This window comes from Pseudonaja textilis, chromosome 7 (genome assembly GCF_049901715.1).
Source record: "Pseudonaja textilis isolate UNSWEBS1 chromosome 7, rPseTex1.2, whole genome shotgun sequence".
In the NCBI taxonomy this organism is placed as follows: domain Eukaryota; kingdom Metazoa; phylum Chordata; class Lepidosauria; order Squamata; family Elapidae; genus Pseudonaja; species Pseudonaja textilis.
The window spans coordinates 5,115,954-5,139,919 of NC_141996.1; the positions used below are offsets into that span (position 1 = coordinate 5,115,954).

A 23,966-nucleotide genomic window follows, 5' to 3' on the forward strand; every position below is an offset into this window, starting at 1 on the left:
AACACGACCACGAACATAGCAACAAGCTTGAAGATTTTTAGATGCTACCAGCCAAAGTGGAGATGGCGTTGTTAGAAAGGATATGTTGATGACCCGGAGTGTAACACAAACGTAACAAAATCCAAAAACATAAATAAAAGTCCTTTAATGCCTCCAACTTGGCCCCACTGTTCAATCATTCTCCGTTGGAGATAAGACATACTCAAAAATAGTCTTCAAAAGAAAGCAATGCAGTCCAAACTTAATGAGCAGATAGAGATGAAATAAAAAACCAAAACAAACTACAATGAAGGAATTTCCACAACAGACCAAGATAAGTAATTACCGACTTCAAGGAGATAACAAGGCACAGTCTGTTGGAAGGACGCCAACCAAGATAACTTCAGCCCAAAATAAAACACACTTTGCTTCTGGCAATGCTGTGTTGTAACCATCTCTCTTATATACTATTCTCCCCAGCTGCAACTAATGAGGGGGATCATGGCCGCTTCCTCTCTCGTAAGCCAAGTTGTTTCCTTCTTCATTCCTCCCTAGGATGAAGAGGGAATGAGCCTGGTTCTTCCTCTGACTGCCCAGCAGGCCTCTGCCCTTCCCCAGCCTCCTCCACAACCTCTGGAGTCACAACTTCACTCCCTGTGGGTTGTTCCTCCTCTCCCTCAGAGTCAGATTCTAACAAGGGCATGACAGGATAGTAAGGTTTGGTCTCTTGCTCCTGGTCACCATCCTTGATTTGCTAATGATAGAAAATAATTATGGGGACGGTTTCAAAAATATCCCCCTCCCTTTTTGTTGTTGAAAAAAAATATTTTATATTTTACAATAATTCCATTTCATTCCAACCATGTGTCGACTGGGTACATATATCTTGTGCTTACAACTATAATTAATACTTTTCTTGGCAATATAACAATCACATTTTCTTATAGCTATGTCTATTTTTTTTTAATCATTTTAACTTATTGCTCTATGGTCAGCTAGTCCATTTTGATTTGTTTTATTTTCCAACTATTGATAAAATAAATCCCATACCATATATAGTAATATTCCGTTTCTTCTTTTTCTTTGATTATCAGTGTTAACCTATTCATCTCTGCACATTCAAATATTTTCTCGATTACTTTTCCCTCTATTGGTATCTTATCACTTTTCCAATTCTGAGCAAATACAATTCTAGCTGCTGTTAATACGTGTATAATTAAATATGTTCTTCCTTTACTGTAACCTTCAGGTTACCGTTCCCAATAAAAAATATTTCAGGTTTCAAATCTATGTGTTGTTTTATCATTTTTTTCCATCCAGGTGTGTATTTTTTTTGTCCGATTATCTTTTAGCTTCTATACAAGACCACCACATAAGTTCCAGGTACCTGGGGGCACTTCGAACATTTAGATGATTTATCGGTGAACATCTTAGCTAACTTTGCTGGTGCAAAGTGCGATCTATAAAACATCTTATACAAGTTTTCTTTGTATGCTGTCGATATTGTTAATTTATAATTCCTATCCCATATCCCCCCCACCTTTTAAAGACACTTAAAATCCCAGAGGGCAGAGTTTTAACACCTGGAAAGGAATGCATCATGGATGACTGAGGACTAGCTACTTATGATCCTTCAGTTGTTTGGGACTTGAATCTCCCAGATCCGGGCTGAGAATTAGATTTAAGTAACAAAATAAATGCCAGATGGAAAAAGAGTATTTCAGATTGGGAAAAGAAGAGAGTTTGGGCAGTTTTCCTGATTTAAATAATCCTTGTAGCCACCTTTAGCTTTTTTTTTCCTCCGAAAGGTAATTCAAAAACTTGACAATTGCTTTATTTTCAAAACCACAAAACTGCACAGTTGTGTTTGATTTGATCACAGCAAAAAGCACCTTAAAAAAAAAAAAAAAAGACAGAATGGAACAAGATGCGTCACAGGAATGAATAAAAGATTAATTGATCTAAATACAGAAAAGCTACAGACAAAAGCTGTACTTTATTAAATCCCAAGAAGTCACATCAAAAACATCTCGTGGAAATTTACCACTGGTGTGCTGTCGTTTGTCACACCGTAATATTTTATTTCATGTTATATCGCTTCAGATTCAAAGGCTTATTTTCATCCCTTCCCTCTTCTGCTGTTTTCAACCATTCATGCTTGATTTTCGTTCTATTTTTCTCTCCCTAAAATAATATCATGGAAAGTGAATCGCGATAGATAAGAGAGTCCTTCTGATTAGACAGTGTGGTATGACCACCTTACATCAACAAAAAGGACTGTGAAGATAAGCTTGAAATCATATGTGTAAGACCACACTTGGAATACGGCATCCAGTTTCGGATGCCATGATACAAAATAAGAAGTTGAGACTCTAGAACAAGGGTCTTTAAACTTGGGCAAGTTTAAGATTTTTGGATTTCAACTCCCAGAATTCTTGAGCTAACATGACTGGAGGAGGAATTCTGGGAGTTGAAGTCCACAAGTCTTAAAGCTGTCGAGTTTGAAGACCCCTGATCAACAGTATCTATCTTCCTCTCCCTCCCTCCCTCTATCTATAATCTCTCTATTATCTATCTATCTATCTATCTATCTATCTATCTATCTATCTATCTATATCTATCTATCTATCTATCTATCTATCTATCTATCTATCTATCCTAATCCAAGGGTCTTCAAACTTGGCAAGTTTAAGACTTGTGGACTTCAACTCCCAGAATTCCTGAGCTAACATGACTGGAGGAGGGATTCTGGGAGTTGAACTCCACAAGTCTCAAAGCTGTCAAGTTTGAAGACCCCTGATCTACAGTATCTATCTTATCTATCTATCTATATCTTCTATCTTCATCTCTATCATCTATCTATCTATCTAATCCAAGGGTCTTCAAACTTGGCAAGTTTAAGACGTGAGGACTTCAACTCCCAGAATTCCTGAGCTAACCTGACTGGAGGAGGAATTCTGGGAGTTGACATCCACAAGTCTTAAAGCTGTCAAGTTTGAAGACCCCTGATCTACAGTATCTATCGTCTATCTCCATCTGCATCTCCATCTATATCTCCCTCCCTCCCTCCCTCCCTCCCTCCCTCCCTCCCTCCCTCCCTCCATCTATCTATCTATCTAATATCTATCTATCTATCAATCTATCTAATCCAAGGCAAGTTTAAGACTTGTGGACTTCAACTCCCAGAATTCCTCCTCCAGTCATGTTAGCTCAGGAATTTTGGGAGTTGAAGTCCACAAGTCTTAGATGTCGCCAAGTTTGGGGGCCCCCTGATCTAGTCTAATGAAAAGAAAGACTACAAATACTTTTACAATCAGGATGAACGTAAAACATTTGCAAGCCCTTCGTGAAAAAACATGCTCTGTTTTATGGTCCCTGACTGTGGAGTTTGGCAAGGACCCTTTGGGCTTTCATCCAATTCATTCTTTTTCAAAGGAATGATCTGAGCTGGGGCAGTTAGCACTAACCCCAGAGGAGTTGTCATCTCTCTGTCGATGATGATACCAGCCCCCTATTTCTGAACTCATTGGCTTGAGGATGTGAATCCTGTGAAGTCAACCAGTCCTCTTTCTTTCGCATGTCTGAAGCTGAGGGGTTTTCAAGTCACTTAGTCAAGGAGGAGGAGGAAGGGGGAGAGAAGAAAAAGAGGAGGAGGAGGAGGAGGAAAGAAGGAAGACAAGGGAGAGGAGAGTAGAAAGGAAGAAGGAGGAAAGAAAGGACAAAGAAAGGAAAGAAGGAAGAAAGAAAGGGAGGAGGAGGAGGAAAGAGGGAAGGAGAGGAAAGAAGGAAGACAGGGGAGAGGAGAGGAGAAAGGAAGGAGGAGGAAAGAAAGAAAGAGAAAGAAAGGAAAGAAGGAAGAAAGAAACGGAGGGGGGAGAGGAAAAGAGGGAAGGAGAGGGAAAGAAGGAAGACAGGGGAGAGGAGAGGAGAAAGGAAGGAGGAGGAAAGTAAGAAAGTCAAAGACAAAGAAAGGAAAGAAGAAAGAAAGAAAGAAAGGGAGGAGGAAAGAAGGAAGGAAAGAAGGAAGATGGAGAAGAAAGGAAAAGGAAAGAAGAGAGAAAGGAAGAAAAAAGGAAGGGAGGGGCAAGAGGAAAGAAGAAAGGAAGGAGGAGGAAATAAAGGGAGGACGGGGAGGAAAGAAGGAAGGAGAGGAAAGGAGGAAGGAAGGAGGAAAGAAAGAAAAAAAGGAAAGAAGGAACAGAGGGAGGGAGGGAGGACAGAAGGAAGGAGAGAAAAGAAGATGAGGGGAGAAGAAAGGAAGAAGGAAAGAAGAGAGAAAGGTAGAAAGGAGAAAGAGGAAAGAAGAAGAAAAAGTAGAAAGAGGAGGAGCAAAGGAAAGATAGGAAGAAGAGAAAGAGGCAACTGATTATAAGTGCTTCAACCTTATCAGTTTAAAATCCCAGACTTTAGTTTTTGTGTTTCTACTGAACTGCTGCTTGTCAACATGATCAGAATATCTTGCCTATGTCTCCCCCAAGCAAGAAACATTAGCAGGAGAATTAATGAGTTGACACCCAACCTTGCAAGAAGGAAGATGTTTTTTATGCAACACAGATTTCTTTTGCCCTCTCTTCCTTTCCCTTGAAAATTCCCCTTCCCGCGACCCCCTTCCCAATCTGCTCCAGCGAAGGCCAAGCCTCCCCCCACCTACCCCTACCCCCCCAAAATAATTGCCTTTGCATTATTTCCTACTGGTTCTCCTTCAATCCGGTCAGGGAGCTTTGCTTTCAAAAAATTATCCTTTCCAAGCAACCATATTTACTTTAGGGGAAGAAGAAGGGGGTTGGACTAGATGACCTACAAGGTCCCTTCCAACTCTGTCAATCTGTAAGGGGTGTGTGTGTGTGTGTGTGTGTGTGCATTCACATCCCCATCTTTCGCTACACACCCCAGCAACCTCTCTAAGCTGCCCACGCATTCTTTCAATTCCAAGGAAAAGCATTCGAGAGAAATTTCAAACCAAACGAAAATTTCAAACTAGTTTTTTTCCGCAGAATTGCTCCCTGTTGAAAGGTGAAAAAAAAAAATCCCCTTCTGGTGTGTGTGTGGATTTTTTGGGGGGTGTGGGGGAAGGAACTTCTGTCTTGTGGAGACACTTGGAAGAAAGCAACAATATTTACTTTAGGGAAGAAGTAAGAAGAAGGGGGTTGGACTAGATGACCTACAAGGTCCCTTCAAACTCTGTCAATCTGTAAGGGGTGTGTGTGTGGGGGTGTGTGTGTGGGGGTGTATTCACATCTTTCACTACACACCCCAGCAACCTCTCTAAGCTTCCCACACATTCTTTCAATTCCAAGGAAAAAGTATTCGAAAGAAATTTCAAGCCGAGCGAAAATTTCAAACCAGTTTTTTTTTCCCCGCAGAATTGCTCCCCGTTGAAAGGTGGAAAAAAATAAATAATAATCCTGTTCTAGAGATGGGTGGAATTTTGGGGGGTGGTTGGGGGAAAGAGAAACTTCTTCTGACTTGTGGAGACACTTGGAAGGCATCCACAACCCCAATGGGTTCAAGTCGGGTAGAGAATTTCAAAAGATTTCATCGGCACCGCGGCAGACCGCGGGATACCGTCAATTCCGTTTCTTCCCGCCCCCCCGCGTGGCTGTAAGGCAACCCTTGTTGGATATAAACCACTTTATCCGACAAAGAGCCGCTTGGAGGCCAATTTGAATCAGGCACCGATTGTCTTTAGCCTCAGGGGAGGCCCAAGGTAAAGGAATAAAAGGCATTCGAGAAAGTGCCCTCCTCGTATTTCCAGCAAAACCCCCCAGCAAACCGGGGTTTGAATGGCGGTTCCGTGATTTTTAAAGAGCGGTAACTGCCGATTTTCACCGCAGCATCCTTGCTGCTTCTGGAAAGTGGGGCCTGCTTTTTATTTCATGGAGTTTTGGGAGCCCTGCCTACCTGAGATGTTTTTTTATAGGAGCCGGGGTGTGTGTGTGGAAGGAGAACGTAGGAGGAAGGAATTTAGGATCCAAAAAAGGATTTCGATGGAGACCAGAAGCGGCATTCAGCAGGTTCTGACCAGTTCTGGAGAACCAGTAGTGGAAAATTTGGAGTAGTTCGGAGAACCGGCAAATGCCACCTCTCTGATTAGCCCTGCCAACCCCCATCTATTTCTCTGCCGAGTCCCAGCTGATTGGCTGGCTCTTTTTGGGTTTGCCCTGCACAGGAAAATGGAGCTGGAAAGCAGGTTAGCGGGGTGGGGAGAGGATGGGGATTTTGCAGTATCCTTCCCCTGCCATGCCCGCCAAGCCACGCCCACCAAGCCATGCCCACCAAGCCACACCCACTGAACGAGGAGTAAAAAAGTTTGAATCCCATTGCGGATGGAGACTCTTTTGTCATCCAGGTGCATGGGTCAGGGATTGGCTTCTAATTTTTTTTAGCAAGGGGCTCTCTACCCCAATGACTGGCTGGGTGGGTGTGGCTGGGGAGTTGCGTGGCTGGGTGGGCGTGGCTGGGTGGTCATATGATTGGGTGGGCGTGGCTAGGTCAGGTGACTGGGTGGTGTGGCCAACTCGACGTCGCTTCTTTGCCCTAATCACACACCCACCCCAAAAAGTTATTTATTATTCCATGTGTTTAATACTTACATAAAAGACGGGGTGAAACCAGGCTTAATAGCAGTGACTGTGAAGAGGGATCTTGGAGTCTTAGTGGAGTTTCTGGTGAGTTATGTGATTCTTATTATTTGGGAAATAATCCCTTCGGAGGCTAGAGGCTATGTTATCTGATTTTCTCAATGGCTCTCCCTCACAAGCGCTGAGTGGATTGTTTATCTAGTTTGCCACTTTTACCAGGTGTGAAATGCTCTTGGCTGAATGCCCAGAAGTTCAATTAAGTCTATGAAGAGCTTTCCCTTGCTGCTTGTTTTTCTGAGGTTATTGGAGGCTCTCCGAGCCCCTCAGAGTCTTAGCTAGGGGCTCTCCCGAGCAGCCCACCCCTGTACACGTTGTCCCTTTGAAGGATGTCCCGCTCGAGCAGCGGGCTGGACTAGAAGACCTCCAAGTCCCTTCCAGCTCCTATTCTGATTCTGAAAGCTGGTTTCTCTTCTGAACCTTGGCATGGCTTCTTTGAAAACAAGATGGGCCAAGGGTTATGGAGCGTGGCTCAGATGAAGCCGACTTCTGGGCCATCCGATGTGTGAAAACAAAGCCGGCTTGCTTTCTAGACACTTGAAAAGTCTTAGTAGGCGCCAGCTGGCTTCAGAGCTTCACAGCTGTCTCCTGGTCATTTGTGGTCATTTGATGAAATCTCCAGGCACAACCAGTGTCACAGCAGGGACCAGAGGAAGAAACCCCTTAGGCTAAACCCTGGCACAGCTGGTTTTCCTATCTAGCATGTCTTAACTCCTTTTAAGACCACCCCTAAACTGTTTACCCTCTTTTACGCCTTCACCTTTCAAATAAGTGGTGAAATGCAAAATGATTTTCTAACACATCTGGAACAATGGAACGATGGCAGAGCGGCTAATATTCCCTGAATGGCTGGACCATGTCATGCACACATTAAGGATGAATCAATAGCACACAACTTGGCTCACTTCCTTGAGTTATCTATCCAGCAAAAATAACAAAAACAAAACCAGATTATTTGTTGCTTCTAGCTGTGACCCAGGAAATCACCTGAGATTTCAGGTAGTCCTCGAACCGCAACCGAGCCCAAAATTTTATGTTGCTCAGGGAGAAATGTGCCAGATGAATTTTTTGATCCATTTTATGGCTTTTTCATGTGACCATGGGGATTCTGTAATGGTCAATTAAGAGAGAAAAATGGTTGTAAGCCACTTTTTTTTCAGTGCCTTTTTGTAATTTTGAATGGCCACTTAAATGGACTGTTGTAAGTTGAGGATTACCTGTACAGACATCCAAGATCTTGTCCTCGGAAGTTGTGGGAGCACCCTCACTTGAGACTTTCAAGAAGAGATTGGACTCCCATCCGTCAGAAATGATGTAGGGTCTCCTGCTTGGGCGGGGGGTTGGACTAGATGACCTACAAGGTCCCTTCCAACTCTGATGATCTATTATCTCATACCTAGATTCTCCATAGACACCAAGGTCTTATACAGATGGTATTGCTTGCAGTCAGACAATGTTTAAGTGAAGTAATTGTTTTAACTTTAAAAAAAAATCCCTTTTATATAATAACATTTGCTTTTCATTCATTTTTTAAAAAATTGGCAAACTCAAGGGTGGAGGAGGACTGAAATTTTTTCCCCATATATTTACCTGGTCTTTAATCTATGTAGAAATGCAATTTGTAGAATGTAAATGTTTAATAAAGAGATCTTTCCTGGACTATTGATTAATGTTATAAGTATTTCACTCCGTGAAAATTCACACATCATTATATATCCCAGCAAAGGGGATAGTCGGGATAACAAGACCATTAAAAAGTTTCCACAATAAAACACAAAGTATAAATTAAATGCAGACACGCGCAATTCTACATAAGGGGCCTCTTCACATTTTTCTTCATGTTCTTTTCTGCTCAACATTTTAATAAAGTTGGATCTTATCTGGGGCGGAAGTGCAGCATCCATTAAAGAGGCTTTTAAGCTCAGGCTTTCAAACAGAAACGGCAACAATATCGCAAATGTTACCTTTTTTTTTTTTCCTTTCAAAAATCTGCACTTTCTGAAAATCAGACAGACAGAAGTTGCAACGATTATCACAAAACTTTTTTTTTTTTTTAAAAACTGCATTTTCTAAAAGTCGAACAGACAGGCCCGATCATTGTCTTAAATTAAGGATTTCTGAATTTTTTTTAAAAAAAGTCTAATCCAGGTTTTTTTTTTGTGGGGTGGAAGAGTCACCAATGCAAACAACAAAAGTTTTCAACAAGTGGTGTGAACAAACAGTAAGAACTGTCGGATGGGGAGACTGATTACTTGGGAAGGTTTTTTTTTTAACAGCAAAGCCAACATTTTACTTCGAGTTGTGAAAACAATTAACAGCCTCTTTTCTCCCTGAGAATCAAAACAGAATCAAAACAGAGCCAAGGGTTACCAAGAAGGGAAAATTGAGATCGGGTAGCACAAATGCACAAAATGTTAACCTTCATCATTCACCCCTTTTTGAAACGAAGACGGTGCTGCGTAGCTTCCCTCTAAGGCGAAGCATTTGCACCCTTCTCATTCGATGCATCCCGTAAATGCAAAATAATCATCACAATAAGTATAAAAATTCCTCCCCAAATCGCATCTCCCGCCTTGCACCCAACCCGAGACGGCCGAGAATGGAGTGCCGGGCATATTTTATAAGCCGTGCAACTGGGAGCGTTGGTTTGTAAAAGTTTGCAAAAACCGCATCTCAACTGGATGCATCGCCGCCCCGGTTGTTCCCTTTGCAACGGAAGAAGCAGAAACCCAAAGCCCCCTCCGGCCTTCACAAGCCCCCTCCCCAGTCATGCAACAATGACAACGACAACAACAACAACAACAGAAAGAGGGAGAGGTTTTTCTCCCAAATTCCCCCAAACCTCGTGCTTTGCAATCGGGGCTTCTGTTTGCAGAAGGAGGAGAGGAAGGAGAAGAAGAGGGAGACGAAGGAGTAAGAGGAGGAGGAGGAGGAGAAGGAGAAGCAGAAGAAGGAGGAGGAGGAAGAAGACGAAGAGGAAAACGGAGAGAAGGAGGAGAAGAAGGAGAAGCAGAAGGAGGAAGACAAAGAGGAAAACGAAGAGAAGGAGGAGGAGAAGGAGAGGAGGAAGAAGGGGAAGACAAAGGAGGAAGAGGAGGAGGAGAGGAGGTGGAGGAGAAGGAGAAACAGGAGGAGGAGGAGGAAGATGAAGAGAAGGAGAAGAAGGAGAAGCAGAAGAGGAGGAAGAAGGGGAAGTCAAAGGAGGAGGAGGAGGAGAGGAGGTGGAAGAGAAGGAGAAGCAGGAGGAGGAAGAGGAAGAGAAGGAGAAGAAGGAGAAGCAGAAGAGGAGGAAGAAGAGGAAGACAAAGGAGGAGGAAGAGGAGAAGAAGAAGAGAAAGAAGAAGGAGGAGTAGGAGGAGGAGGAGGAGAAGAAGAAGAAGAAGAAGAAGAAGAAAGGAAAGAAATAAAAATAAATAAAAACCCAGAGGATGCACAGCCCTTGCTTAATTTTCCAAGAGGCAGGAAGAAGATGCATCAAGGGGACACAACATCGTAGTAAGCAACATCGTAGTAAGCAGGTAGGTAGACTGCACTCACCATTAGATGGGAGAGAGAGATTTCCAGAGCCACTTTTAACTAAGAATGAATTGGGGACAAACTCATCTTCGGAGTCAGACTCCTGAGTTGGCTGGGCGACACCATTGCCTAGCAACCTTCTCTGGGTCTCATTGGCTGGCGGGGAGGGGGGCGGGGAAGGGGAGGGGGAGGGGGAGGGCTCCACGGGGGTGGAGGAGGCAGATGAACAATGCAAGGGGGGGCCTGTGGAACACAAAACACAAACACAAGACAGAACGTAAATAACAGAAACATTTGCACCCAAACTGGGAAATAAAACATATAAGTGCGGGAAATATAGATATATATACTTGCATGCACCTATATATATATATATATATACGCACACACATACACACACATACGCACATATATCGAAACTTCACCTTTCTTTTACAGAGCAGACATCGAAGCATGCCACAGAAGTGGGGGGAGAAATTAAAATAAAAGACAAAAACGGGACATTGGGGAAAGGGGATTCGGCTTCCAAATTTTGCTTGCAAAGGAAAAAATTAAAAAAAAAAAAAAGAGAGGCACAGGTTGTTTTGCAAGGTGTCAGAAGAGAGAATAATCATCGGCAAAAATTGCAGCTAAGACTGGCTTGTGCAATGTTGTAAAGACGCTCCGAGGAAGCTGCTAGGAAAAACTGAACAAGTTTTTTTTGAGCCTGGATCTTGGGCTGCCTTTCCTCCTCCCACCTACTCGGATGTCATCAAACGATAAACAAACAAGGGTATTGAGGCTGGATTAAATCATACGTCTGGGTGATTTCTAAGCCAACTGATCAGTCCCTCTAAGGACAGGTGGAAGATTGCAACAGCGTGGAATTGCATGATGAAACTGGTTAGTAACAGGCCGGCAAAGATTTCCAACCAACTTCGGAGAAAAGCCGGCAAAGATTACAAAACCAACTTTGGAGAGATGCTGTTGGTTTTTTTTTTAAAAGATGCACTGGAGGAGAAAAACAAACAAACAAACTAGAAATTTTCTAGGTGAGATCTGGCTGCGTTCACATGTAACTTTAAGCCAGGTTTATAAACCATAGATTTCCTGAGCTGTGTCCTGGTTTGAAAACAAGGGGTTAAGCCAAAAGGAAGCAAACCCAGGAGGATGTTGGTATTATCCGTGAACCAGAGCATTTACCTTTTTTTGGAAAGAAAAATGGGGGTAGGGTGAGGGAGACGAAACCTAGTTTGTTTCATTGTTGAAAAAAGCCATGATAGGTAGCTTCTCCCGTATGAAGGCCATGCGGTTTACAAGGGCCTTCGCACAATGGGAAGAAAGCCAGTTATGCTAGCTAGGCCTGATTTATTAACTAAGCCAGGTTGGTTTGGGTTCACGTGTCCCGCTGAACCACGAATCACTGTTTGCGAATCAGACCCCACATTCTGACCCAAGGAGAAAAAGGAAACCTTTGCCGTTATTCTAGAGGTTCATCCAGTTGTCTTTGAATGTCGCTAAATCACAGAGGTGAGGTGAGAACAAGTGCTGTCTGATGCCATCAAAAAAAAAGTCAATCAATAATTGATTGACATATCAACTTAAAACCTGAAGTATTTTTGTTGGGGATGAGACCTGAAAGCTATAGTAAAGAAAAGACATATTTAATTATTCATTTATTAACTGCAGCCAGAATAGTATTTGCTCAAAACTGGAAAAATGAAAAAAATTCCAATAGAAGAGAATGTGATCAGGAAAATATTAGAATGTGCAGAAATGAACAGATTAACACTGACAATTAAAGAAAAAAGAACAACGAATATTATATGATATGGGAACTATTTGATCAATGGTTGAAAAATAAAAGTGGAAGTTAGAAATTAAATATATGAATATAGAAGTGGAAGGAGTTAAGAAGGGGATGGTTATAATGATAAGACATATTAGGTATAGTAGTTTGAAATAAGAATGTAGTTATTGTTGTTATGATAAGGCGTTTGTAGTAATCATAAATTTATCGCACAAGATATTGGTACCCAGACGACAAACTGTTTTAAACAAAAGATGGACTGTTTGTAAAAATACAATAAAAAATTAATTTTAAAAACATCGGTTGATATGTCCATCAAATGCAAGAAACCAAAAAGATCGCACAGGTAGTTTTTTGACTTTGACTTAAAACCAAAATGAAGCAACTTAGGTGAGTTTTACCCCATTTTACGACCTTTTAAAATCACCGTTGGTAAGCGAATCACTGGACTCGTTAAGTGAAACACACGGTTGTTAAGCGAGTCTAGCTTTCCCCATTGATATTTGCTTATAGGAAGCCAGCTGGGAAGGTCGCAAAAGGTGATCACGTAACCCTGAGACCATGCAAAACCGTCATAGGTACATGCCAGTTGCCAAGCAACGGAATTTTGATCATGGGGGAAGGTGCGAGATTAAAACGGTCTTTAAGTCCCTTTATTTCAGGGCCGTTGTAACTTCAGTCACTAAACAAATGGTTATAAGTCGAGGGCTGCCTGTGCTGTAAGGAAACGTCTCACTCCAACTTTCGGGGGAGAACTTGTAAAAGGAAACAAATCGAGAAATGTGGGGCCAGACGTGACAAGCCAAATTTCATCTGAGTTTCTTAACGCGTTATTTGAAAGTTAGGGGCTGCGGTAAGCAGAACCATATGAGGAGCTGCAAAGGATCGATTTCCAAACGACAGGAGGGAAGGAGTGGGGAGAAGAGAGAGAGAGAGAGAGAGAGAGAGAAAGGGAAAAGGGAGGGGGGGAAAGAAAAGTTTTTTTCAAGCAATCGGAGAGAGAGATGTTTGGAGCATTTAGCTTCTGTGGGTCTCTTTCTCCCTTTTTCTCCTTTCTCTCTCTCTCTTTCTGTCTCCCTTTTTCTCTCACTTTCTCTCACTTTCTCTCTCTCTCTCTCCATCTTCTCTTTTTCTTTCTGTCCCTCTCTCCTCTTTCTCTCCCTCCCTTTCTCTCTCCCCCTGCCCTTTCTCTTTCTCTCTCTCTTCGTCTCCCTTTCTCTCTCTCTCTCTCTCTCCCACTTTCTCTCTCTCTCTCTGTCTTCTCTTTTTCTTTCTGTCCCTCTCTCCTCTTTCTCTCTCCCTCCTCTTTCTCTCTCCCTCCCTTCTCTCTCCCCCTGCCCTTTCTCTTTCTCTCTCTCTTCGTCTCCCTTTCTCTCTCTCTCTCCCCCACTTTCTCTCTCTCTGCCACTTGCTCTCTCTCTCCCCCTCTCTGTCTTCTCTTTTCTCTGTCCCTCTCTCTCCTCTTTTTCTCTCCCTCCTTTCTCTTTCTCTCTTTCTCTCCTCTTTCTCTCTCTCTTCCTGTCACCCTTTTTACCCTCTCCCCTTTTCTCTTCTTTCTCTCTTCCTTTTTCTTTCTCTTCTTTCTCCCTCTCCCTCTCTCTTCCCTCTTTCTCTGTCTCCCTTTCTCTCTCTCTTCATCTCCCTTTCTCTCTCTCTCTCCCACTTTCTCTCTCTCTGCCACTTGCTCTCTCTCTCCCCCTCTCTGTCTTCTCTTTTTCTCTGTCCCTCTCTCTCCTCTTTTTCTCTCCCTCCCCTTTCTCTTTCTCTCTTTCTCTCTTTCTCTCTCTTTCTCTCTCTCTTCCTGTCACCCTTTTTACCCTCTCCCCTTTTCTCTTCTTTCTCTCTTCCTTTTTCTTTCTCTTCTTTCTCCCTCTCCCTCTCTCTTCCCTCTTTCTCTGTCTCCTTTCTCTCTCTCTTCATCTCCCTTTCTCTCTCTCTCTCTCTCTCTCTCTCCCACTTTCTCTCTCTCTGCCACTTGCTCTCTCTCTCTCCCCCTCTCTGTCTTCTCTTTTCTCTGTCCCTCTCTCTCCTCTTTTCTCTCCCTCCCCTTTCTCTCTCTCTTTCTCTCCTCTTTCTCTCTCTCTTCCTGTCACCCTTTTTACCCTCTCCCCCTTTTCTCTTCTTTCTCTCTTCCTTTTTCTTTCACTTTCTCTTCTTTCCCTCTCTCCCTCTCCTCTCTTTCTCTGTCTCCCTTTCTCTCTCCCCCTTCTCTCTCTTTCCCTTTCTCTCCCTGACTCTCTCTCTCTCCCTTTTGTTTTCTTTCTCTCCTCCCTCTCCCCCATTTTTCTCTTTCCTTCTCTCCCTCTCCCTTTCTCTCTCTCTCTCTCTCTTTTTCTCTGCCACCCCCCCCTCTCTCTTTCTTCCGGAAAAAGATTTGCTAAGCTTCAGAGAATTCAAAGCTCACCTCTCCTCCTCTTTCCTAAGTTGCTGGACCGTGTGTGTGTGTGGGGGGGGGGGTTGGATCTCCCTCCCCTCATTTTAAGTTGAGTTTGCTTGGCTGGTTTGGAGAGGAGGGAAAATTCTATCTACTCTTTTTGTTTTCTTAGACAATTTTTTTTTGGGGGAGGGGGGGATGGCGGCTCACTCTCTGCGGAAGCCCAGATGGGGCCACTTTCGGAGCCAGCCGAGGAATTGAAACCGAACTCCTACCTCTCAAGTGTTCAGAGGTTCCCTGTAAATTCAGATTTTCCCCCCAAGAGACCCAATCTCTCTCTTGCCCTAACTTCATCTGGACAGCAGCAATTGGATCTCTCCCCAGGGCCCGTGTGCAAATAACACCGTTGTCTGGTGAACCTTTCGGGTAAAGTAGTATATTCTACACGCATTTCATTCGGCTATTTTATAAAGAATCACCAGGACGGGCAGGTAAAAGCAGAAACGGAACAGGAATGGAACAGAGGATATATCGACTATAGAAGAGGAATGAAACGGAATGTGGGGTCCTCGGTGCTCTCTGAGCTTGGCTGTTTTCTCGGAGATGTTTCATTACCAAGCTAGGTAACATCATCAGTGCTAGAAGGGAATGGAGTTTGTGGAGTGGAGGATGGGGGAGCAGGAAAGATGGAGGATGGAGGGAGGAGGAGGAGGAGGAGGAGGACGGTGGGGTCCTTTAGTGCTCTCTGAGCTTGGCTGTTTTCTTGCAGACGTTTCATTACCCAACTAGGTGACATCATCAGTGCTAGAAGGGAATGAGGTTTGAAGATGATGATGATGAGGAGGAGGAGGAGGAGAAGGAGAACTGTGGGGTCCTTGGTGCTCTCTAAGCTTGGTTGTTGTTGTTTTTTGCAGACGTTTCATTACCCAACTAGGTAACATCATCAATGCTGTCAGTGAGGCCACCTGGAGGTTTATCTGTCTCCTCAGGTCCCCTGAGTGGTGGAAATGAGTGTGGTGGCCCTGAGGACCCATACAAACCTCCAAGTGGCCTCAACAGCTCTCGAAAAGGATGCAGTCTGCAAGGAGTATAAATCCTTCCATCCCCTACCATCCAGTCAGAGCTGAAGAAGCTTCTTGGATGAGAAGCGAAAAGTCTTCAGAGAAAAAAAAATCACACCAAAAAGTCCAATTGCCTCTTGAAAAAAAAAAAAAAAGCACTTTTGGGACCTTTCCAGTGATTTTCCTAAGTCTTGGCCTTAGGAAGTGTTTCTACTCACGACTCTCGTTCTGCAGATTTTCCATCCGAGCAAGCCCACCTGTTTCAGGTTTTCTTCTTCAATTGTTAAATTCTTAAAGCTTAAATTGGGAAGAAAGAACCAGTGAAATCTGCAGTTGACTCCCGTCCAGATTCTTGTGAATTTAGCTAAATCCAATTCCTACAATCAGAGCTTTAGAGAGGAGCCAAACGTCTGACTATCTTACCATCCGCGCCCACACTCATAGCCGCTGGTTTATTTCCGTTGCTAAGCGAGAAACGTGTTCAGTGAGTTCTGTACGCATTTTTTGACTTTCCTTGCCACCGTCATTAAGGGAATCGCCGCAGTTGTTCAGTTAATAACACGGCTGTCACTAACACGGCTGTTACGAGTGGCATCTGGTCTCCACTGACTTTGCTCGCCAGGAGGATGCAAAAGGGGGATCAAGTGACCCCGGGATACCACGATGGTCATAAATATGAGTCAGTTGCCAACTGCAGTGATTCACGTGGCAAGAAAGGTCATAAAAAGGGGCAAAACTCAGTTAAGAGTTGTCTCGCTTAGCAAGAGGTATTTGGGGAGTCAATTGTGGGTGTGAATCAAAGACTAACTGTACCTAAAACAATAAGAGGGCAGAGAAGAGCAACCAGGATGATTTTAGGGGACTGGAGGCCAAAACATACGATAAATGATTGCAGGAACTGGGCATGGCTGGTCTCGGGAAGAGAAGGACCAGGGGTTAGCAGTCTTCCAATTTTTTTTAAATATAAATTTTATTTGGGTTTTCACAAAAACATAATACAAATAAAACATCTTTTTCTGAGAATAGCATGATCCCGGATTATCACTTCTTCATACAGGCACAAGCTCAATTTCATATTCATCTTTGTGTTCTATTCCATATCTTATTACTGTTTTAATATTTTCTCCATAATTTTTCCCCTCCCTTAGTTTTCTCAACTTTATTTTTAATTATCTATCTAAATTCAATTATATATCTTTTTCTAAGTTTCAAGGTCTTTCCAATCATTATATTTATACTTTTCTCTGTCCTGTTTCAATTTCATATTATCTTTTCTCATTGAACAAATTTTCCCCTGTAGTTACTAATTGGAGTATGACATGTTTATATCTTTTAATTTTATCCATTCAACCCTTATTTTAACTTCAATTTATGCTTTTAAAATTATAACATTCCAATCGAATTCTGCTTGGTACATTCTTAAAATACACACCATGTTCTTAAAAATATATATATATATATATATATATATATATATTTGTTTTCTGAGGTTCTCATGGTATTTATATGTAGATCTTTGGTTGTTCGGGTTTTCTCCGCGTAAGATTTGAAGTATCTAGGCAACGTTTGATGAAGTCTCATTCATCATCTTCAGGCTTCTGTCTCCGGCTCTGTGCTTCTCAGAGTAATGGAGATTGCAGCTGCTTCCTCCTTTTAACTGCCAGTGGGGTGGAACTTGATTGGGTGGGGCTTGGCTGTGTTCTGATTGGGTGGGGTGTGTTCTCATTGGTAGGGGGTTTGGCTGTGTTCTGATTGGTTGGGGGGTTAGCCGTGTTCTGATTGGTTGGAGGCTCAAAGCCACAGGACATGAAATTGATTTTAAAAATACCAGAACTATCGCCAAAACCGAACACTTCAACAGCAGAATAATCAGAGAAGCCATAGAGATAGAAAAACGCCCACACAGCATGAACAAACGAGATGACACCTCCGCCTTCCAGCCATTTGGAAACCGCGCCTCATGAACAGACGAGTACCTAACATGAAGAAGGACACTGGACCCACACCCATGAGAGCCACACAAGATGCCACCACCACACTTCCATGTAGAAAACAGACTCCCACCCATTCAGAAAATGAGAAACGACCATGGACCAGAAGCTGCACTGCAGCTGCATCACTACCCACTTCAAACCCTCTGAGCCATACATGAAGCAAACCAACACCCACTATGAAGATGCAGCAGGACCACGAACTAGAAGCCAAACAGCAAGATCACAACTCTCCAGCTCAAATCCCCAGCAACTAAAACTAACCTGAGCACAACCAAGCCCCTCCTGAACAGAACACGCCTCCAACCAATCAGAACACGGCTAACCCCCAACCAATCAGAACACAGCCAAACCCCCTACCAATGAGAACACACCCCACCCAATCAGAACACAGCCAAGCCCCCACCCAATCAAGTTCCACCCCACTGGCAGTTAAAAGGAGGAAGCAGCTGCAATCTCCATTACTCTGAGAAGCACAGAGCAGGAGACAGAAGCCTGAAGATGATGAATGAGACTTCATCGAAACGTTGCCTAGATACTTCAAATCTTACGAGAAAACCCGAACAACCAAAGATCTACATATATATATATATATATATATATATATATATATATATATATATATATATATATATATATATATGACAATAGTAACTAAAACACTCATTCCATTCCAATTCAATTCTATCATTAATATTAGTTAGAATCTTAACATCTTTAATTTCTTTTCAATTGAATATCATACTTCCTTGTGAACACGTATAAACTTTCCATAATTAATTTTTTTTCCAAATCATTTATAATAATTAAAATGTTCCCATCCTTTCCTAATTTCATTCTCTCATTCACTTTATTTAATTTATTTATTAACAAACATTCCACTGCATTACAATAAGTATTTTATCCATCATTTTAATCATACATTGTTTCATATTTTCTAAAATTATTTCTATTTCTAAGATAACAATACTATCTTATGTACCTTTGCAGAATCCCTTTTTCAATTAAATTTTCACCCATTATCTCTAAATAGGCTTATACTTTCTATCCTTATACCTTTTCCCTGTTTCTCTATATCTTGTTTCTGTCTTTTATAACTTCTTTTCCTTTCCTTCTTCTCACTCTTCTTCTCCCTTCCCCTTTTGCCCCCTGGTCTCTCTACTTCTAATTCTCTCTTCTGTGATCCTCTCTTCTGTTGCTTCCTAATATTATAATTATTTTTCAAACAATTCTTTTTTTTGGTTGTTTTTTCAAATCTTAAACTTTTCACTCTTGTTCCCCCCTTTTCTTCCCCCCCAACATAAAATTACTTGATTATTAAAGATGGCTTCTTCTTTGTCCCAACCTTCTTGTTCTACAAGCGTTTCTTGTTGTTTTTCATAGTTCCAGATCTCCATTTCTAAAAATTGAAATATGAAGCCAAAAGAACCTCTTCCTTCTTGTGCATCTTCGTTCTGTTTTTCAAGTTCCATTTTCAGTTCTTCTAAAACTGATGCCATTTTAAACACTTTTTAAAAAACCACCCAATTAATTTTAGTCATTTAAATCCAATAGCCAAAAATCCAAAAATCACAAAGTAATCCAAATAATCCAAAACTGTTTCTTCTTGCTTCTTTTATTTTGTTACAAAGTTTCAGTTAAAGTGTATCTTTTAGGAATCTTGTTAAAGTTTCACTGTAGGCTCCTTTTAGTTCCAGGCAGTCTCCTCCATTTTTCCAGATCCCACCCTTTTATTCTTTTTCTCTCCTTTCCTGCTTTTAAAAGTTTTTGAATATCCAAAAGTCTTTGTTATCCTTTTGACATTTTATTTTCAGCTTAAATGCCTATTGATGTCAAAGTGGATTTTTGTCAATTTCTTACTTAAATCTCTTAGCTGTCAGTATAAGGAAGGGAAGGGAAAAAAAGCCAAAACCTTTCCCTTCCCTCTCCCCTTCGCTGATTCAAAGTCTTTGTTGGAAACAATGTTATTTTTTCTAGTTCAAATTCCAGGTTAACTTACATTGTTGCTTTTTCAGTTTAACACAGTCAACCAAAACACTCTCTTCTTATCTTCCTCCTGCACATTCTTTTCCAGTCGAGTTCTTCTTTGAGGTGGCCATTTCTGACCACCGCTGCAACCGCCTTCGGGAAAGGGAGTAATGGCCAGCTAGGGAGGAGAGATGCGGCTCTCCTTGACCCTGCCAGTGTTCTCCCCCCTTTTCACCACCTCTATGGGATGGCTAGCCCTGAATCCAGCCGGCTTGGGGCGCTCCGGCGGCAAGCACAGATTGAAACCGTGCACGATCACGGATTTCAGTCCATCGGCGAAGAAGCTCACACTGGAGGTCCCTCAGTCTTCCAATATTTGAGGGGCTGCCAGAGAGGAGGAGGGGTCAAGCTATTTTCTAAAGCACCTGAGGGCAGGACAAGGAGCAATGGGTGGAAACTAATCAAGGAGAGAAGCAACTTAGAAGTAAGGAGAAATTTCCTGACATTGAGGACAATTAACCAGTGGAACAACTTCCCTCCAGAAGTTGTGAAACAGGAAATTTTTAAGAAGAGATTGAATAACCATTTGTTTGAAATCCTGAGCAGGGGGTTGGACTAGAAGACCTCCAAGGTCCCTTCCAACTCTGTTATTCTGTTCTATTCTATTCTGTTTTGTTCTGTTCTGTTCTACTCTACTGATTTCTATTTCTATTTGAATTCTATTCTATTGATTTCTATTTCTACTCTATTTTGAATTTCTATTCTATTCTAATTCTATTCTATTAATTTCTAATTTCTATTCTATTCTATTCTATTATTTCTATTCTATTTTGAATTCTATTCTATTGATTTCTATTTCTACTCTATTTTGAATTCCTATTCTATTCTAATTCTATTCTATTAATTTCTAATTTCTATTCTATTCTATTCTATTCTATTCTATTCTATTCTATTTCTATTCTAATTCTATTCTATACTATTCTATTCTATTTCTATTCTATTAATTTCTATTCTATTCTATTCTATTCTATTCTATTCTATTCTATTCTATTCTATTCTATTCTTATCCCTATCCCTATCCCTATCCCTATCCCTATCCTATAGCAATTTTTTTATCACCAGGCAGAAAAATCCCATTTTGCTCAGTTTACTTGATGTGAGGAGGTGCATTTATTTATTTATTTATTTGTTTGTTTGTTTTATTAGCAGGAGAAGGGATTGCTTCTTGCAAATTCCCTGCTAATTTGGGAGAAATTGTCAGAGGTGGAGTGAGTGGTTTCTCTGTGTCCCTCACAGACGGTCCCTTCACGAATCGTCACCAGCTTTGGCGTGATGGAGATATTGCAATGCCAACAGCAATTCCTCTTGTCTCCAGCCAATTCTCCGCTGGAGAAACAACCTCAGCAGAATTTGTTTAAGAAACCTGCAAGCACCTTCTGGGAATTAGATCAGGAAAGAAACAATAAACAAAATCAAAAGCCACCACTCTTGTGGGAAGAAACATCTGAGCAAACACTGACCAATACATTGACCAAACATTGACCAAACCAATGTTAGTTCCACTCCAGTCACTGCATCTGAATTTTATGCCTTGATAGAATGGTGTGTCTCTTGGATGGCCTCGTGACACATTGCACAGATCTGTGCTTTACAAATCAATGAGGTATTTCATAATGGAATCTGAAATATAAAGCAATTTTTTTCTCCTTTGCTTAATGTGGGTGCAGGACTTCCTTCCTTCCTTCCTTCCTTCCTTCCTTCCTCCATTCTTCCTTCTCCCCTCACTCCTTCCTTTTTTCTCTCCCTCCTTCATTCTTCCCTGTCTCTCCTTCCTTCTACCTTCCTTTCTTTTTCATTCTTTCCTCTCTCTTTATTCTCTTCTTCTTCCTCCTTCCTTTCTCTTCCTTTCTCCTCCCTTTTTCTTATCTTCTTCCTCCTTCCCTCCTCTTTCCTTTTTTTCTCCTACCTCTTTTTTCTTCCCTCCAATCCTCTCTCCTTCCTTCCTTTCTCTCCCTCCTTCATTTCTCCTTGTCTCTTCTTCTGGCTTCCTTCTTTCCTCCCTTTCTTCCCTTTTTTCTCCTTCCGTCCTCCTTCCTTCCTTCTCTCCTCCCTCATTTCCTTCCTTCCTCGATCCTTTTCTCCTTCCTCCTCCATCCTTCTTCCATCCTCCTTCCTTCCTTCCTTCCCTTCCTCCTTTTTTCCTTCCTCCTCCATCCTTCTTCTCTCTTCCATCCCTTCCTCTTCTCCCTCCCCGCTTCCCTCATTTTCAAGGTCTTATAGCTCCAGTCAAATTGATGCAAGAAAATAGACTGACAACAACCTGCCAGCCCTTTGACATTTCATGCTCAAATACCTTCAGAAGGGAGGTGTGAAAAGACAGCAGGTTGGAGGTCAAAGACTGTAAAACACCTGCAAGTGGTAACCCAATGCAATGCTTGAAATGTAGAAAATACAGCGGGAAGGGAGAATGTCACACATGAATCACAGCTGCTGCTGTCTCCTCTGTGTACAGAGGCATAAAATTGCACACTTTAGAAAGACGAATTCATGATCTGCAATATTCATTGTAAAATAGTCCTGAGTCTCAGAACAAATGAAGAGATCAATGCCAATGTTAATTAACCATGATATTATCCTCGAGCCTCATTTATTTTGGCCATGTCATATGGGGGAATTCACTGGAGGAGGCAATTATGTTTGGAAGAGTCAGTGGTAAAAGGAAACCAGGCCACCAAAGAACACTTTGGATGGACAGAGGCTCAAAAGCTGGTTGTGGTAACTGGAGCATGGAGCAACTCAAAGAAGCAGGGCAAGATCAAAAGATGTGGAGGGACTTGGTTCAGAAAATCGCCAAAATTTGGACATAACTGAATGGATATCCTCCTCCTCCTCCTCCTCCTCCTCTTCCTCCTCCTCCTCCTCGGTTATCTATTAGGATTCCAGTCCATATGATGTTCACTAGGAGTATGTAAACCATACATTTAACCAATGTATTTGCTTTATGTCCATCATATTTTCAATTAGATTAGGTTAGCAGAGTTGGAAGGGACCTTGTAGGTCATCTAGTCTAACCCCCTGCCTCAGCAGGAGACCCTAAACCATTTCCAGTCTCTTCTTGAAAGCCTCCAGGGATGAAGCTCTCACAACTTCTGAAGGCAACTTCTGTTCCCTTGGTTGACTGTTCTCACAGTCAGAAATTTTTTTCCTTATTTCCAGGTTGAATCTCTCCTTGATCAGTTTCCATCCATTGTTCCTTGTCTGGCCTACAGGCGCTTTGGAAAATAGCTTGACCCCTTCCTCCTCTCTGGGACAGCCCCTCAAATATTGGAGCATTGCTATCCTGTCTGCCCTGGTCCTTCTCTCCCCTAGACTAGCCAGGCCCAGTTCCTGCAACCGTTCTTCATATACTTTAGCCTCCATTCCCTTAATCATCCTGGTTTCTCTTTGCACTCTTTCTAGAGTCTCAATGTCTTTTTTACCAGGGTGGTGACCAAAACTGGATGCAGTGCTCTAGGTGTGGTCTCGGAAGGGACCTTAGAGGTCTTCTAGTCCAACTCCCTGTTCAGGTCCCACACCAAAAGGTTGTCAAATCTCTTCTTTCCAGTGTTGTAGCACCCACAACTCGTTCCACTGGTCTAATTGTTCTAAATTCCTCCTTAGTTCTAGGTTGCTTCTCTCCTTGATTACTTTCCATCCATTGCTTCCTATCCTACTTTGGAGAGTAGGTTGACCTATGGCCATAACAGGCAGGTGCCTTTTTTAAAAAAATATTTTTTAATTTTTTTAAAAAAACAAAAATAACAAATAAAACCATCTTCCAATTCTACAGTGTGTCGGTTGGGTACATATATCTTGTGCACATTATGATATTATACGTTTCATATTTAATTATGTTTATAACCATTCTAATCAACATTTTATATTGTATTGTTTATTATATTATCATTAACATTATAGCTGTTATCTTTCAAAAATATAATCCATCCTTACTAAGTTATATTCATTCTCTTATTCATTCAAAATCAATCCGTCATAAGATGTTATTACTATTACCACATATTCCAGTTTCTTATTCTTCTGTCTAACCATTCATAAAATAAATTCCAAATCTTATAATACTCTTTTTCTTCCTGTTCTTTGATTGCCATTGTTAATCTACTCATTTTCCCACATTCCATTATTTCCTTAATTGTTTCCTCCTCTGCCGGAATGTTCTCATGTTTCCAATTTTGTGCAAATACAATTCTAGCTGCTGTTAATACATTAATAATCAAATATGTAATCTTTCTGTTATAACTTTCAGGCAAGATTCCCAATAAAAATATCTCTGGTTTTAAATCTATGTGTTGTTTTATTATTTTTCCCAAGCCCGGTGTGTATTCTAGTCCAGTATCTTTTAGCATCAATATATGTCCACCACATGTGGTAATAAGATCCAGGTGTCGGATAACATTTCCAGCATTTCACTGTTTTATTTTTGAACATCTTTGCTATTCTTGCTGGCGGTAAATGCCACCTGTAAAAAATTGTTATACAAGTTCTCTTTATAGGCCGTTTACATGGTTAAGTTTATAATTTCTAGACCATAGTTTCTGCCATTTATCCAGATCTATCCCATATCCAAAATTCTTCCCCGCATGCAATCATTGC

At 41.7% G+C, this 23,966-nt stretch overlaps 1 protein-coding gene across 9 annotated transcripts in view; it reads right to left on the reverse strand.

The window, feature by feature from the left end:
- Positions 1 to 23,966, reverse strand: part of TENM4 (teneurin transmembrane protein 4) — a 362,826-nt gene that overhangs the window by 205,472 nt on the left and 133,388 nt on the right. For 2 of the 9 annotated variants that reach the window (XM_087936915.1, XM_087936914.1), the window contains exon 5: positions 10,155 to 10,376. The exons of the other annotated variants lie outside the window; for them this stretch is intronic. In XM_087936915.1, coding sequence (XP_087793041.1) covers positions 10,155 to 10,376 — 222 coding nt within the window. The remainder of the gene's footprint in view (positions 1 to 10,154; positions 10,377 to 23,966) is intronic. 9 annotated transcript variants of the gene reach the window in all.